Here is a 17746-nt window from a genome sequence, read left to right on the forward strand (position 1 = left end):
GAAAGACAAAACACAAAAATAATAAGATCTCAAGTGTAATTTATTACTCCCTCCATTTTAAAAAAACTATTGCTTTTATTTTTTGATTTATTAAAAAATTAATAAACCTAGACATACTCTTTATTTCTATATACCTTAATTTTTCAATCAACCTAAAATAGAAAAGCGACCGTTGAAAATATTTTAATTTGCAAATCTTCATGTAGAATCGCACAAGCAGTTTCGTTTGGAGTTTGTTGGTCACAAATATAATTCAAGCTATTTCGTTACTAAATATAAATTCCACTGAATCTTGCATATTGGAAAAATAGCTAAAGCTAGAACGAAAATTATTGATAAACATTATAATGCTACTAAGAATATGTAGTTTAACTTATAAAACATGAGCACCTAGTTTAAAGGTCTGCTATAATACATGGACACTGATACAAACACAATATGATATGAGATATATAGACACGTAAATTTAAAATTTTTATAAGACATAGAAACACAACAAATATATAAAATATAAAATATTGTTTAAATAAATTGTAATAATATTTTAATATTTTATTGATATTAAAATATAAAATATATTTTTGTTTTAATAATTAATAATATATATTATTTATAAACTTATTTTAAGAATACATGTTAAAAATAAGACTGAACACGTTGACACGTGATAGTATTTAAGTGTTCTAAGTGTGTCTAGATAAGAATTTTTTATTTTTTATTAAGACACGATTGAACACAAAAAACAGCGTATCAGACGAACGTCGATGTGTGTCGTGTCTAAAATATATCCGATACAGAAACATGATAAATCAAAAAATTATCCATCCTTTATAGATACTCTATTTTTTAATATTTCAACAACTTTTTTTTCTTTCAAAAATTACAATAGTAATTTATGCAGAAATTAAAATTGTATCAACCGAAAGTCCTTTTGAAGTTCTCTAAATCCATCTCCCATTTTCATATATCTTTTTTAATTTTTTCAATGAAACTCATCATGGTCTTCAAACTCTCATCATCTGGAAATGAAGAGAGAAAAATATTCACATAACTGGAGGAGTACATATATAACATAAGATCACACATTTGAATGATAACCTATACAGTATCAACATGGATTAATACATACCAAATACATAATAGAAATAAAAAAATATATATGGCAATTTATAATTAGCTACGTACCTAATCTAGGTATTGTATGTCCTTTTGGATGGTGAATAACCACAGGCTCAACACAAGATTCTATTAGTTCACTCCCATATTGCCTCAAAAAATCTGTCTCCCCTGCAGTACGCATGAAAAAATGTCAGCAATTTTTTTTAAAAGAAAACCTTAACGAAAAAGAAAATACTCCATATATATAAGCCTACAGGAAAGACACAAAATCCTGGTACATAATTATTTTAATAAATTGTAGTTTTTATTTAAAAATCATCTTATAATTTTTTTAATAGTAAAAGTTACTCTTTTTAGATTATCAATGTGCACATATAAATTCGAATTTTATTTTTTCAACAATTTATGAATAGAAATTCTGTTTTATTATGCATTTGAAAAAGAGACTAACTTATCATTTTATTCATACCAAAAAATATAAAACTAACTGTTCATATTTTGGTCAAAAAATAAAACTAGGCCCAAGATGAATAAAGGCCTAACAAGGAGATCCTATCTTGCCTACATCTACCCGACTTTATAGAGGTCGGGTTCGACGACAGGGTTCCAATGTTATCTATCCAAATAAGTAACTAACTCCCAAGATATTTTTATTTATCTAAAAGGGAGATCTCAACAACTTTTCTAAAAAAAGGGGATCGTTATCCACCATTAAAGGTGGAACTACACTAAAAGGTAGTTATCTATTTTACTATAAATATACTGACAATCTCAAGTATATTCAGGACTCAATCTACTAAAAAAGCTGCTTCAAACCCTTGCTAACTTAAGTATCGGAGTCCCTTGCAGGTACCACCCCCACCTCCTTACGAAGAACTCGGACGACGGCACTTCAACACTAGTGGAAGTCGGACGCTATCTTAGAAGGAGTTTGGATCTCATATTCAGGCATAGAAACAACCCAATTTCAGGTAACCCTCGGAACATTGGCATCGTTGGTGGGACCTGAAAGTTTACACCTAATACAATCAATTCAAAGGCGACCAAACAGCATCTGTGTCAGAACCAGAACCTCATAACGATGACCGAGCACTCATGATACCTCCACGACATGAAAGACCAAGTGATCCCCACGGAAGGGGTACATCAGGAAATCCTCCACTGTAGCGAATCCATTCAGAAGTTCATCCATCCGAGAATGAAAATCTCCCTCATCCAACAAAGATCATGGGACTTGTACACAAGCACCATGGCCAATTAGAGCAACTTGACCAGGAGATTGAGCAACAAAGAAGTAAAAAGAGATTTGCAAAAAAAGATACGACGACGAAGAGAGCTGGAAGAAAAGCTCTCGAAACTAGAGGCCAACCTTCGAAGTCGGAGTAATCGGGCAAATCCGGAGAAAAGCCCTCTTGGAGGAGAAGATCCGTTCATTGAAGAGATCATGCTGGCTAGGGTTCCTAGGAACTTCAAAATTCCCGACATAGACCTCTATGATGGAACGACCGACCCGAGACACCATCTCAACAATTTTAAAAGTCAGATGTACTTGGCTGACGCGTCCGATGACGTTAACCAAAGCGGTGATGAAGTGGTTTGATAGTCTACCACCTAGGTCGGTAACTTGTTTTGACAACCTAGCAAGAAATTTTCTCACCCGCTTTTCGATCCAAAAAGATAAACTCAAACATGCTCCTAGCCTACTGGGGGTCAAACAAAAGGAAAAACTCTCCGAGTTTACATGGAAGGATTCAACAAAGTCTGTTTGGAGATCTAAAATTTACCCACAGAAGCAGTGATAATGGGGTTGGTTAACGGCCTCAGAGAAGGGTCATTTTCTCAATCTATATCCAAGTGACATCTGACCTCTTTTTATGAATTACAAGAACGGGCGGAGAAGTACATTAACATGGAGAAGAATTTTCGAATTAGAGAGCTAGTTCCAAGGCAAAACCCTCCCTATCGAGCTTGGGACAAACATAAGGTAGCGAAGAAAAAAGAGGAATACAACTTAGACAAGCCTCGAAGATATCATAACTACATCCCACTTTGAGTTTCTCTTGTCGACATCTACAGAAAAATCTGCCACACAGAAAAACTTTCACCTTCTTGTCCTATTAATCACAAAAAAGTTCGAAGTCGAACGAAATATTGTGAGCATGATAAATTATATGGTCATTCTACGAATAATTGCTATGATCTAAAAAATGTAATAGAGAATCTGGCCAGAGAAGATCGGTTAGAGAGGTACCTCGCCGAAAAGTCGAACCATCCGAAAAAAAGGAAGAGAGGTGATGAAAATAGGGGTCTACAAGATTGACCACCACAAATCCCTGATAGGCAAATTCACATGATATTTGGCAGATTTTCAAGAGGACAGGTAACCAAGTCTTCTCGCAAAAGACATCTAAAAAAGTTTACCAAGTTAGTGAAGATGCGAAGTTTCCGACTTTTCCACAATCTCATTAACCAAAGAAGACGTTCAAGGAGTAACCCCAAGGCATGACGATCCTGTTGTGATTACAATGATACTTGCCAATGCAAATCTCCATAGAACTCTGGTAGATCAGGAAAGCTCGCCCGACATCTTAGTCAAGTCTGCTTTTAACAAACTCTGGTTAGAAAAGAAAGAACTAAGAGCAAATTCCGACAATCTTTTTTTGTTAGGAGACACACCCATCCAACCCCCTGCTTCATCCCCTTGCATACCACTTTTGGTAAGGGGTTGAAGTTCAAAACTTTGAGCATAGTCTACATTGTGATAGACATAGTATCAGCCCACAATGCATTGATAGATCGGATAACGTTAAACCGACTAGCTGCGATTGTTTCCACCCCTCATCTCTGCATGAAATTTCTGAACTTTAGAGGAAATTGCCACCATAAGAGGATATCAGAGGTTCGCACAAAAATGCTATAATGAGAGCTTGAATTTACGGGTAAGCATAAAGGGTAAAGCAGTCAACACTATTGAGCTCAGCGGTGTCCGAGCACGAGAAGAGTTACGACCATAACTTGGTGAAAAAATTGAAGAGGTACAAATTCGAGACCAGGCAAAGAAAATAACAAGTATTGAAACCAACATCGGGGAAGAATTAAAAGAAGACCTCATTAAGCTCTTACAACAAAACTCCGACCTCGTTGCCTGAAAAGCCTCCGATATGCCGGGATAAACCTTGACCCAGGCTCATGACCTATTGAACAGAAGCGACAGAAGCTCAGCCCTGAAAGAGCACAAGTCATAGAAGAACAAGTACTAGCCTTATTAGAAGCCAGGTTCATAAAGAAGGTAAAATATCCTTTATGGCTAGCGAATGTAGTCCTGGTAAAGAAACAGAATGAAAAATGAAGAATGTGTGTTGATTATACCAATAACCTCAATAAAGCTTGTCCCAAAGATCCATACCCTCTTCTCAATATTGATGCCTTCGTAGACTCAGTTTTAGGATATAGGTACCTGTCCTTTATGGATGCATACTCGGGTTACAACCAAATTGAGATATACAAGGCAGACCAAAAGAATACCTTTTTCATCACTCCAAAAGCTAACTATTGTTACGTAGTAATACTTTTTGGATTGAAAAATGATGGAGCCACATATCAACAATTAATGAACGAGGTGTTCTCACCTCACCTTGGAAAAATAATGGAAGTGTGTGTGGATGACATACTTGTCAAGACTAAAGAAGACAACAACCTCTTGTCCAACTTAGCTAAAGTATTTAACATAATCAGGAAGCACGTGATGAGACTAAATCCCTCAAAAATGAACATTTGTAGTGGAAATCGAAAAGTTCTTAGGTTTTATGCTCACTCAAAGGGGTATTGAAGCCAATCCGTACAAATCCAAAGCAATATTGGAGATGAAAAGTCCGAGTTATTTCAAAGAAGTCCAACAATTAAATGGAAGGTTAGCAGCCTTATCTAGATTCTTGACAGGATTAGCTCTGAAGTCTCAACCCCTGTTCTGAATACTCAAGGAAGGGAACCAATTTGAATGAACTCAGAAATGTGAACAAGCCTTTCAAGACTTCAAAAATTTCCTGAGTCAACCACCAATCCTCACCTGACCTGTTTCAGGAAAAAAGCTTGTGTTGTACTTAGTAGCTGCAAGCAGAGCCATAGCCTCAGCCTTAGTCTGAGAAGATGAGAATGGACAGCAACCAATTTTGTTAGCAACACTCTACAGGGGTCAGAGCTAAACTATCAAAAGATAGAGAAGTTCGTATATGCCTTTGTTATCACTTTCAGAAAGTACTGACCTTATTTTCAAACTCATACTATAAAAGTCCAAACTAATCATCTTATGAAGCACATCTTACAAAAAATGAATACTACAGATCGATGCTACAATGGGCAATAGAGCTGTTTGAGTTCGGCTTAAGGTATGAAAGTCGGACAACAATTGATGAGTTTGGAAAACTCCAAATTAAATTGGTGATGATCAAATATTATTAATATAATTAAATTACAAAATTATTGATTGAATCTCTAATTCATATTTGCTAATTAATAATTTTGTTACTTTCAGATTTTATTAGGCCGAAAGAAAGAAAAATTAGAAAGCCAAATTGTGCTGACAAATACATTCAGCCTTGTACAACATTGTTATATTGAGAGGCTGAATTATGGTTATGGTTATTGGGCCAGGAAAATATACTTGAAGCCCAACAATGAGGTTGGTCCAAAAATTAAAAATGAAATAGAGCCCAATGGTTAAGCAATTTCTTAACATAGTGAAATCCAATTTGTTATAGTTGCATGCTTCCATCGATACCACACTCTTCATTTGGTGGAATTCAAATATTTATTAAGTGGAGTTAATGCAGACATTGAAAACATGAAAGAGAAAGAGAAATTGATTTGATTGCTTCATTAATGCTACACGCTACTAAGAAAAAGAAGGGAAGTAGGAATTAATTCATTTTGATTTAATTTGTTCAAATCTATTGAATACTTTTTTTTCTACTCTTTCTTCTCTCTCATCTTTCTTCTTGCTTTCGATCACTTCACAGAGGAAGTATGGAAGCTAATGCAAGTTATCAGAAAGAAGAAGAAGCTAGTAACAAGGCCATTGTGATGATGGCATCAAGAAAAAGTAAATCTGAAAAATGGTGTGGCTGAGATCTTTACCACTTATGGTAAGAAGTGGTGAGGAAGTCTCAAGCTCTCCATAACCAAAAATGGTGGAGATCCACTTCGGTCAGAGGAAGAAGATCCTTGAAGGCATGGCTCATCTCTACTGTTGCTCAACCACTACAGGAGGTAGCTACTGTAGCTACGTGGAGGAAGAGGCAGAAGTTAGAGCAGATGGAGCTGTCATAATCAAGAACTCATCAAGGGCTAGGAATTCTTCTTGGAGTGCAAGTCAAGATCGAAGGCCTGGATTGATGAAGCTTGGTGTAAAGGGAAGACACAGAGGTAATTGCATGTTGGGTTTTACATTCGGTTTCCTCTCCTCTCTCTCTCTGGCCAAACCGGTTTTGGTTTGAAAAAGAAGAAGTTTAGCTTGGTTTAACAGTTTCAACCGTGGAGGCTTCCCCTTCTATAAATAAGGGAGAACAGCCAGAGATTGAAGCAAGGAGTGAGAGTGCAAGGCACAGAGTTCTCATAGCTACCTAAGCTAACAGAAGTTCTTCTCCTTCAATGTTCTTCATTTTGTAATTTTTCTGTTTAATTTTGTCTGTCTTGAGTCTCATGGAAAAAGGCAAACAGTGAGGTTTGTAAGAAAAAGCCATAGAGCGGAAAAAGACAGAGTGCACAAAATTAAAAGAAAAAGCCATAGATGTCCTTAGAGGTCCTTTGTACATCTGTGTTGTGTTTCATGATTCTGTGGGAATTCCCTTGCAAGTTGGGTCAGCACTTAGCAGTTGAAACCTTGGTAGGTGACCAAATCAAGTTCAGGATTGGGGTTAGATTCTGGACTTGTCCCGGATAGGAAAGGTAGTTCCTAGGGAGAATTGGTGTATGTAATCATGAAGATTATAGTGAAATTTCATCATTGTTGTGATGGAGACTGGATGTAGGCTGCATTGCACTTGGCAGCTGAACCAGGATACTTCGTGAAGTGATTTTCTCTCTCTCTTCTACTCCATTTCTGTTTTTGCTGCATAGGAGATAAAACTGAAAAATATCTCTTGCCTGGTTACGAGATAAAAAGAAAAAGTCTCGTGGCTAGGTACGAGACAAAAAGCAAAAAGTCTCCAGAAGTTATTTCAAAGGCCAGCAAGTGTTATTAAGCAAAAAATGGGCTAAGATTCAACCCACCCTTCTCTTAGCCACTAATAAACCATCAATTGGTATCAGAGCTTGGTCTCAAAGAGATCAAGCTTTGCAACTTGGAGAAAAGATCTAGATAGCAGAGAACAGTGGCTCAAATTTGGTGTCCTACAATCTGACAGAAGGACAGTCAAGTAACAGACCTCCTCTTTTCAATGGGAAAAACTACACCTATTGGAAGGAGAGAATGAATATTTTTGTGCAAGTAGTAGATTACAGATTGTGGAAGATCATCCTGGAGGGTCCTCAATATCCAACCACCACAAGTGCTAAAGGAGTAGTCTCACTTAAACCTGAAGCCAGTTGGACCGAAGAAGACAGAAAGAAGGTGGAGCTCAATGCCAAGGCTATCAACTTGCTCAACTGTACAATCAGCTTCGAAGAGTACCGACGGGTATCACAATGCACAACGGCAAAGAAAATCTGGGACAAACTTCAAGTCACTCATGAAGGAACCACCATAGTAAAGAAGACCAGGATAGACATGCTGAACAGAGAATATGAAATGTTCTCAATGAAGGAAGGAGAATCCATAGATGAAATGTTTGAAAGATTCAACATCATCATTGTTGGGTTGGATGCTATGGGGATTAAGTATCCTGAATCTCTGCTTGTAAGAAGAGTCTTGAGGTGTCTCACAAAAGAGTGGAAAACAAAGGCATTGATAATATCTGAGAGTAGTGGTCTTGATTCCATGACATATGATGATTTGAGAGGAAATTTACTTGCATTTGAAAACATATATCTGAAAAAAGATACAAAAAAGAAAGGAATAACTTTCACATCTGTTACTAACCCCCTGAATGATGAATCCAGTGATTATTCTTCTGAAAATAAATTTGTTTTGTTTGCCAAAAAATTCAAAAAAATGGTGAAACTCAAGGAAAGAAGTAAATGAAGCAACTCTAGGAAACAAAAGAAAGATTTCAGTAAGGTGATCTATTACAACTGTAAAGAGACTGGCCATTTCAAATCTGATTGTCCTAAGTTGAAGAAAGAGGAGAAGTCGAAGAAGGGAAAGAAGAAAGGACTGATGGCTTCTTAGGAGGACTTAGAAAACGACTCAGAAGATGATGAAGAATTAGAAACCAAGTCCCAACCATGTCTCATGGCAGATCACGTTGAACAGGTAGTCTTTTATAACCTTGATACTGAAGATCTTCATCTTATGATAGACCACCTTTCTGAAAAAAGTAGATGCCTCTTGCTTGATAACCAAGATCTTGAATCACAAATCACCATTCTTAAAGCTGAAAATGGTTTTCTCAAAGATAAATTAAAGGAGACTAAAACTGTTGTTGAACTTATTGAAAAAAACAAGCAATTAAAAGCTCAACTTAAGAGTTGTGAAAGTAATCATTCTGTGGTAGCATATGTAAACTGTTTTAAAAAAAATGAAGAGTTGCTTAAAGAGGTCAAAAAGCTTAAAGAAGACTTGGCCAAGTTCACTCAAAGTTCTGAAAATCTAAATCAAATCTTGACCCGTCAAAAACCTCTTTATGATAAAGCTGGTTTGGGTTTTCACAAAACTTTCAAATCTGTTGAAGAACCTTCTTTTGAAAACGTGGCTTCATCTTCTAATGATACAAGGTTTCAAAACCCAACAAACTTTAACAAAACAGCAACTCCAAGATTTTGTAGACTATGCAACCGGAATGGTCACTTTCCCATTCAATGTTTCTTTGGTGAAAGAATGATTGGTAACAAAGTTTGCAAAATTATTTTTGATTACAATGGATTGGGACAAAGAAGATGGTTTAACGTGAAAGGATCCAAGAAGATTTGAATACCTAAGGTCACTTGAGCTCATTTTGTAGGTGTGCCTAACATCCAAGCGGAAGGACAATATGTGGTATATGGATAGTGGATGCTCTAGGCATATGACCGGAAAGGCAACCTTCTTCATTATGCTTGATGAGTATGATGGAGGGTTTGTCACTTTCGGTGATGATGGTAAAGAAAAAATAGTGGTCATTAGAAAAGTTCGTAAAAGCTTCTCATCTTCTATAAATGATGTTCTTCTTGTTAATGATTTGAAACACAATTTACTAAGTGTGAGCCAATTATGTGATATTGGATATGAAGTTATTTTTAGAAAATTGGTGTGCTTAGTTATTTGTAAAAAATCTGGAGATATTTTGTTTGAAACTAAGAGATGTAATAATGTATATGGATTGACTCTAGAAGATTTAAAAGATAAAAAATGTAACATGCTTTACCTCTCTTGAATCTGAAAAATGGCTATGGCATAAGAAATTGGGGCATGCAAGCATGTATCAAATTTCTAAACTTGTTTAAAAAAACTTGGTAAGAAGAATTCCAAACATTAAATTTAATAAGAATATTACTTGTGATGCTTGTCAATTAGGCAAACAAGTAAAAACTTCTTTTAAACCAAAAGATGGAATTTCTACCAAGAGGCCATTAGAAATGTTGCACATTGATCTTTTTAGTCCCACAAGAACTCAAAGCTTATGAGGTAAAGACTATGGCTTAGTAGTGGTAGATGATTACTCTAGATTCGGTTGGGTACTTTTTCTTGCTCATAAGAATGATGCTTTCCATGATTTTTCAACCCTTTGTAAAAGAATTCAAAATGAAAAAGATTTGAAAATTGCCCACTTGAGAAGTGATCATGGAAAAGAATTTGAAAATCAAGACTTTGAAAAATTTTGTGATGATTTTGGAATTGTACATAACTTTTCATGTCCTAGAACTCCTCAACAAAATGGGGTAGTTGAAAGAAGGAATAGAAGTCTTCAAGAGATGACTAGGACTATGCTTTGTAAAAATGATGTTCCAAAATTTTTGTGGGCTGAAGCTGTAAATACAGCTTGTTATATTTTGAATAGAACAATCATTAGAAAGGGTTTAAAGAAAACACCTTATGAGCTATGGAAAGGAACCCCACCAAATCTTAAGTATTTCCACATTTTTGGATACAAATGCTTTGTACTTAATAATAAAGAGAATCTTGGTAAATTTGATCTAAAATCCTATGAAGGAATGTTTGTTGGATACTCTACCACTAGCAAAGCGTATAGAATTTACCTCAAAGATCATAGGACCATAGAGGAATCCATACACATTTCTTTTTGTGATACTAATGCAATTCCAGTGCTTCTTTTTGTGATACTAATGCAATTCTAGTGCTTCTTTAGCCGACTTTGTAGCCAAATACACTGAAGCTCATAGAAGCCCTGCAGCCAAGAACTTATATGTAGATGGATCATCCAATAAAATTGGAAATGGAACTGGAGTTATTCTGGAGAATGTGATGAAAAGTCATCTTATGCTAGTTTCACAAGCATTTTTCATTTGTTTCATTAGGTTTTATGCACTTTCTTGCACAATAAGTAAGTGGTTGGAGTGGAATTTTATGATTATTGTGATTCAATCAAACATCATTTATTTTATACAAAATCATGAGATTTATGCAAGAACTAAGTGATTATTATGATTGATGCAAATTCTTGTGATTTTGGTGAAACTTTTATTGCTTGTTTGGTTACTTTCAGGTGAGAAAATGAAGAAAAGAAGAAGCCATACATTATAGCGTTGCGTTCAAATAATAAACGCCACGCTCACTTGCGACACGCACGCGTATGGGACGCTCACGCGTCAGGGCAATTTTCGAAGATCCAAGCGTACACGTGCATGACGCGTACGCGTGGAAGTGGTTGGCGCTCGTTTTTGAAGAGAGCGCTATGTTTGATTACTCAGCGTTTTCGGACACATCCAAATTTGGAGGCAAAGTTTTGTAATCGACGCGCACGCATCGATGGTTCACCTGGGATAAAGTACGCGCACGCGAAGCTGGCGCTGAAACTTGAATTGAGATTTTGCTACCCGCGCGCACGCGCAGAAGACGTGCACGCGTGGGCAGCGTTCACTAAGCCAACGTAGCGCTCACTAAGTTAACGCTATCAACGACGCGTACGCGTGAAAGGGGCGCGCGAGCATGTTTTGAGCTGAAGACTGATAGTGACGTGCATGCGTCGGTGAGCAAAGAGGCAAAAAGACGCTCACGCGTCTGAGACGCGCACACGTCTGAGACGCGCACACGTGGATGAATGAATGCTGCGCTCACTTAGAGAACGCAACGTTCCACTAGGAGCAGCAATCAGGAGCCATTTTGATCCACATCTTCATAGGCCAAAAAGCCCACTCCAAGTACTAGATGCCACAATTGGAAAGTGTATAAATAGATAGGAATTTGATTTCATTGCAGAGCTCTCTTTTAGTTTTCATTTTAGAATTTTAGAATTGAGATCAGATCTGAATTTTCCTTGCTGTTTTCGTTTTCTCTTTTCTGCAACCTTTTACTTTCTGTTTTGGATCTGAGAACTTGGATTGGAGAATTCTTCTGAATTTCTTCAATTTGAAGTTATCTTTTACTTTTTCTTTTTGTATTTTGAAGAATTGGAGATCTAATCTTAGCTTTCCTTCCACTTTTATTTCATTTGCAATTTCCTGTTTTCTGTTTTGTTAAGAGAGAAATTGAGATCTAAATTTTCTTTTGTTATTCTTCTGCAATTGTCAATTTCTCTTTTAAGATTTTAGAATTGATTTAAGTTTTCATTCTGATTAGACTCTTCTGTTTCCATTTCTGTTTTGGTACTAAAATCCTAACTGATCTGTTTTCTGAATTTCTTCATCTGAGCATTCTATAGTTTAGATGCAATTTACTTTTCCCAGTTCTGTTTTGATTTCCAACACCCAAATCCCTTTACTATTCATGCAATTTAAGTTTTCCAGCAGTTTAGATTCATCAATTTACATTACTTGCACTTTAAGTTTCAGTTATTTACTTTTCTTACAATTTAAGTTTCAGCTCTTTTAATTTCTTGCACTTTAAGTTTCTGCAATTTTACTTCTTCTGCATTTAAGATTCTACAAATTTCCTTTCTGCTCTTTAGTTTACTTGAAATTTCACTTCTGTTAACCGAATTTCACTCAAATCATAAACTATTCGCTTAACTAAATTCGTCACCAAACTAAAGTTGCTCAATCCATCAATCCCTGTGGGATCGACCTCACTCCTGTGAGTTATTACTACTTGATGTGACCCGGTACACTTGCCGGTGAGTTTGTGTGGAATCGTTTTTCCCTCATCAGAAAGAAAAAGGAACTCAGATAGAACTTTTATTGAATTCGAGTTTCCAACCTCCAATAATCAAGTCGAGTACGAAGCCTTACTTGCTGACTTAAGGCTAGCCAAAGAAGTCGGAGCAATAAAGTTGATTGTATTTAGTGATTCTCAAGTAATAACATCTCAACTTAATGCGACTTATCAGGCTAAAGATCCCAACATGAAGAAGTACTTAAAAGAAACACGAGAACAATTAGCTCAATTTTCAGAAGTAGAAATCCGACATATAACTCGGAAATCCAATAGTTCGGACTCAAGTAGGGGTATGTTCATACCCTGGCCCACAAACAAAACCAGACCCAAAATGAATAAAAGGCCCAACAAGAAGATCCTGTCTTGCCTACACCTACCCGACCTCATAGAGGTCGGGCGCGACGATAGGAGTCCAATTTTATCTATTCAAATAAGCTACTAACTCGCAAGATATCTTTCATTTATCTAGAAGGGAGATCTCAACAAATTTATTAGAAAAAGGAAATGGTTATCCACCATTAAGAGTGAAACTACACTAAAAAGTAGTTATCTATTTTACTATAAATACACTGAAAATCTCAGGTATCTTCAGGACCCAATCTACTAAAAGCTGCTTCAAACCCTTGCTAATTTAAGTATCGGAGTCTCTTGCACAAATACCACCCCACCTTCTCACGAAAAACTTAGACAACACCACCTTCAGGTTAAAAAACAACTCAATTTCAAATAACCTTTGGAACACTAACCATATTTATTGGGTCCTTCACTAAACACTAAGATGTCCCCTAATTAGCTTCCAATATGAAGCGAATAGTTTAAGTTTCAAACTAAAGATATAATTTGGTTTAAAAAAAAAATGTTTCAGTTTCAAGTAAAAAACAAAGAAAAAAGGTTTCGGTGTTTTGTTTTCATAAAATATCAGTTCTTACACATTTGTATACTTTTAAAATATATATATAATTTAAAAAAATTGTAAACATTAACTTTAGCTCTTTTTTATAAAATTAACCAGGGTAGTTTTTTCATCAATTTTAATTTTAAATTTCTTTTAACTATATTAAAATCTAAAAATCAGTTACCATATATGGATATGTATTTGATGTTAATGAAATTCATTAAAAAATGATTATATTATTGTATAAAAGTTGGATTATTTTGATACGATAAACAATATATTACAAAATCCAATATATTACCAAATCCAAAAATTTTGTTGAAGTCTTTTTTAAAATAAAAAGAAAATGAACTTTAACCACCAATTTCGCATTCGAATTATCAAAATGTTGACAAAAATGGCTTCTATTTTTATTAATAATAAAAATGTCTTTAAAAATTTTAAAACGCAATAAGAATATCCACTTTTATATATATATTCTTAAAAAAATTTTAGAAATTGGATGTTGACGTCGTTTTTTACAAGCATTATTAGAAAAATAATATAGTTTTATCTTTAAAATTTAACAATTTTATGCTAATTATATTTTTTTTACAATTTATTTTTATCAAAGACCAATAATATTTTTAAAAAATCAAAAAATTTTAAAGGTCGAATTTTTATCAGATTTTTTGTATAATACTCTTATAAAATTTTTGATTAAATACATAAGCAATTTGCTAAATATAAAAATTATTTATCATTTATAAAAAATATTATTTTAATTATTTTTATGGTATTTTATAATATTTTGAGATTATTTTTTTGTCGTTATAAAAAATGAGTTATTTTTGCCTGTGTTTTTGAAAATTGGGTGCGATTTTAGTAGTTTAGCCAACAAAAGTTAAATTTTTTTTTAAAAAAAAAAAGGGCAAATGTACCTAATTTCAGACCAATAAACTAAATAATTCATCTAGGCTGTGTTTGTTTACAGAAATAGGACACTAAGATAAAGATATAGAGACATAAAATTGTGTTTGACAAAAGAAACATGGACAGAAATAATATATTTAGAGACACTGAATTAGTATATTTTGTATCCATCCTGACAGGAAGAACACAGAGGCACTAACAAAAGACACAACTTATTTTTTATTTTTTATTATTTTTATTAATTTTTTATAATTATATTTTTTTATTATTATATTTTTCATCTCAAATCTTTTAAATAAAAATAAAATAAGAATAAATTAAATTTTTATAATTTATTTTAATTTATCACCAAATAAAATATTAAAATATAAAATTTTATCAGCCTTAATGATTTCCACTTTCGGCAAAGAATTTCTACCAACGGAAAAAAAGGAGCGAAAGATACAGTACACAGCATGCTATGACAAGAAATAGAAATTAGTTAGTATCACCGACGAGAAAGAGAAAGACAATAATAAAAGTACCAAGAAAGTGAAGGGAGGGGCAGCGAATGGGAGAGGAATATGCCTTCTCAGCCACCCATGGTGATCTAAACTTAGCTCCTCCAATTATTATTAGAAATTTCACTTTGGGAACCTTCGTCAGTGCCACACCCTCCAAAAGTTTAAACAAATTCAAATTTTAATATATAGCTGTATTAAATTAAATGTAAATTAGTCTAAATCAGAAACTATGAATTGACCATAAAGTTTCATTTTAATTTCCAGATACCTTGTCCTGAAGATTTGGCAGTGCCGCTGATAATATTGCCCCCTGATTTGTAAAAATAAACAAAAATATATAATTAATAAATATTATTATTTTTTATCAACACATAATTAATAATAATTTATACTTATATTTATAGGTATTTTATATATAAAAAATATATAATTTATATTTATATTTATCAAAATTTTATATACATAAATTAATATAATTTATATTCAAATTTTTTAAAATTTATATATAAAAATTATTAAAATTTATTTATTAAATACAATTCAATATTTGTGTTAACTAAATAATGATAAAAGTATTAAAACTTATTAACTTAAAAAAATTTCGCAAACATAAAAACGCAAATATTATTCTAACTCAGACAGCAGTTTAAGTACACGAAAAATCTTTTATAGATGAGAAGAAAGAAAAATTAAGGTTTAATTATTTCATTGGTCTCTATAGTTTTGCGAAATTTTCAATTAGGTCTCTATAATTTTTTATAATTGGGTCTTTATACCATTTTTTTTAATTAAGTCATTTTTGATAGCAATTAGCTTAATTGTATAGAGACATCCAAATAAAAAAAAAGTGTAGGAATTCAATTAAAAAAAATGAGTACAAAAACTCAATTAAAAAAAAAGTATAAAGACTCAATTAAAAATTTGAGGAGAGTATAGACAGAGTAATTAAACCAAAAATTAAAGTATATATTTATTTATTTAAAGCTCTTTTTCTTTTCAAGTTTTACCACCTGTGAGAAACCTAGAAGACCATCAAAAGGACCGTGCTTGATCATGTAATCCTCGATATATTGCAAGCACTCATCAAAGTTGGTGTACTCTGTGAATTCCTGAGTGAACCATAAACACATGAACATACAAATAAACAGTAAATACTAAATAGTTGTAAAGTAAAAAAATTCTGAAAAATTACATGCCCAAATCAATCAACATTATCAATTAACGGAATAATTATTACATGAATATGCAAACTAAGCCCATTAAGAGAATTGAGATAACCTTGTTGAACTGGAACCACTCGTAATAGGGAGGATCAAAGATTCCTTCAACATCGGATTTGCCTTGGCAGGGAAAAGGAGCGTCCAAGAAAACGAGATCGAGTTCGTTAATCACCGATTGGGGCCATTTATGAACCTGTTTCTTAAGGATTTCAGCACTTGTTCGGAATCCATGAAGGCATAGGAACCTTGGTTTCTTTATAATTCTCTTCTCATCCCCTTCGCTTCCCATCACTACTCGCTTTCAATTCTCCAAACGAAGATGAATGATCACAAGAATATTAATAATGAAACAATTCACGGAATATGGGAATGGGGGATATGTGAGGATGGAAATTACAAAGGTTTGGAGATTGTTACAAAGAAGGGTATGTTGTGATTATTGTTGTGGCGCTCATAAATAAGGAAAAATATAGATAAATACTTTCATTAATTAATTTTAAATAATTATAATTAATAATTAATAATTTTATATTTTAAAAAATATTTAAATAATTATTAATTAATAATAATTAATTAATATAAGATACAGTTTAAAAATATTTATTAATTTATTATTGACTAAATCTTTATTAGTTACCTAATAAGATTAAATAAATAATGCATGAATGAAATTTTAATCACAGATTTTTTATTGTTTTTAATATATTCCTATTTAGTGTGGCGTGTAAGGGTGCTTCTTCACCTGAATTGAAGAGATGGGCCCGTACCCGTTATTTTTATATAGTTTCTCATTAATTTTTGGTGTCTTTAACTAAATGCTGCGTGTATGGAGCTCAGTGATTGTTCGACTTTCACAACTTTGGTCGGTTTCCCAGTTTTGATGTTGGACCCGTGTAAATTAGAGTCTAGGACTAAAGAGTCTAGGATTGGATTAATATTTAAAATGGTTCCTTAAATTTGATTTACGATGTAATTTAATCTTCAAATTTTCAATTGATTCAAATTGTACTCTAAAATTTTGATCCGTACCTCAATTTGATCCTTCCGTCATTTTTCGTCACCAAAAAATTGACCTAGCAAATTTTAGGGACATATGGTCAACAATTTGGTTTCAATTTTTATTTTCTATTTTCACTTTCAATAATTTCTATTTTTAAAATTTTATTAAAAAAAAAGAAACAAAATTATACTAAACCAAATAGTAAAAATAGACACCAATCAGCCCCGGGTTTTCTTAAATAAAATTATACTTACCAAATATAGTTGATTTTAATGAAAATCTTATTGATGAACTCTTAACTCTTAGCTCCCGGTTTTATTTGTTGTTTCTACTTTGTTTTTTCAAAATTGCAAAACTACTATTGCTATTTTTTCCAGCATGAAAATTTATCACCTTATTTACCTTTTCATGGTATACAAAAGGTGGGACAAGCCTCAATTGAGGCAAATTTTCTATCTGAATAAATCTCTCATTTTTCTGCAGGCTGTTCAAGATCTCAAACTGCAAAACCATCACTAAGGTTAATAAAATCTCCAGAAATTTATGACCTTGATATATAGTGATTTGTGTGTAAATACCCGTGATATCTGTTGATGTCCATAAGAATTCTCTACTATATCATTTTCATGCGGAAGAATAGGGCTTCCATGTGGGAGTTGGTGTCTTGTAGAAAATCTGCTGATCAAGCCATTG

General features: G+C 33.6%; 1 protein-coding gene across 2 annotated transcripts; it reads right to left on the minus strand.

Moving 5' to 3' along the window:
- Positions 1–807: 807 nt before the first annotated feature.
- LOC112766928 (uncharacterized) lies at positions 808–16734 on the minus strand. Of its 2 annotated transcripts, XM_025812822.3 has the most exons (6): positions 16112–16734; positions 15844–15942; positions 15102–15143; positions 14855–14984; positions 1186–1287; positions 808–1019 (listed from the first exon to the last, which is right to left on the minus strand). In XM_025812822.3, exons 1-6 carry the CDS (start codon positions 16340–16342, stop codon positions 961–963), a joined length of 663 nt encoding a protein of 220 aa, XP_025668607.1. In that variant the 5' UTR covers positions 16343–16734; the 3' UTR covers positions 808–960. The 2 variants fall into 2 exon arrangements, 1 of the variants encoding a protein (XP_025668607.1); XR_011875194.1 differs by lacking the exon at positions 14855–14984 and having other exon boundaries at positions 16112–16502.
- Between the last annotated feature and the right edge of the window lie 1012 nt (positions 16735–17746).

The sequence above is a fragment of the Arachis hypogaea genome, chromosome 17 (assembly GCF_003086295.3).
Source record: "Arachis hypogaea cultivar Tifrunner chromosome 17, arahy.Tifrunner.gnm2.J5K5, whole genome shotgun sequence".
Lineage (NCBI taxonomy): Eukaryota > Viridiplantae > Streptophyta > Magnoliopsida > Fabales > Fabaceae > Arachis > Arachis hypogaea.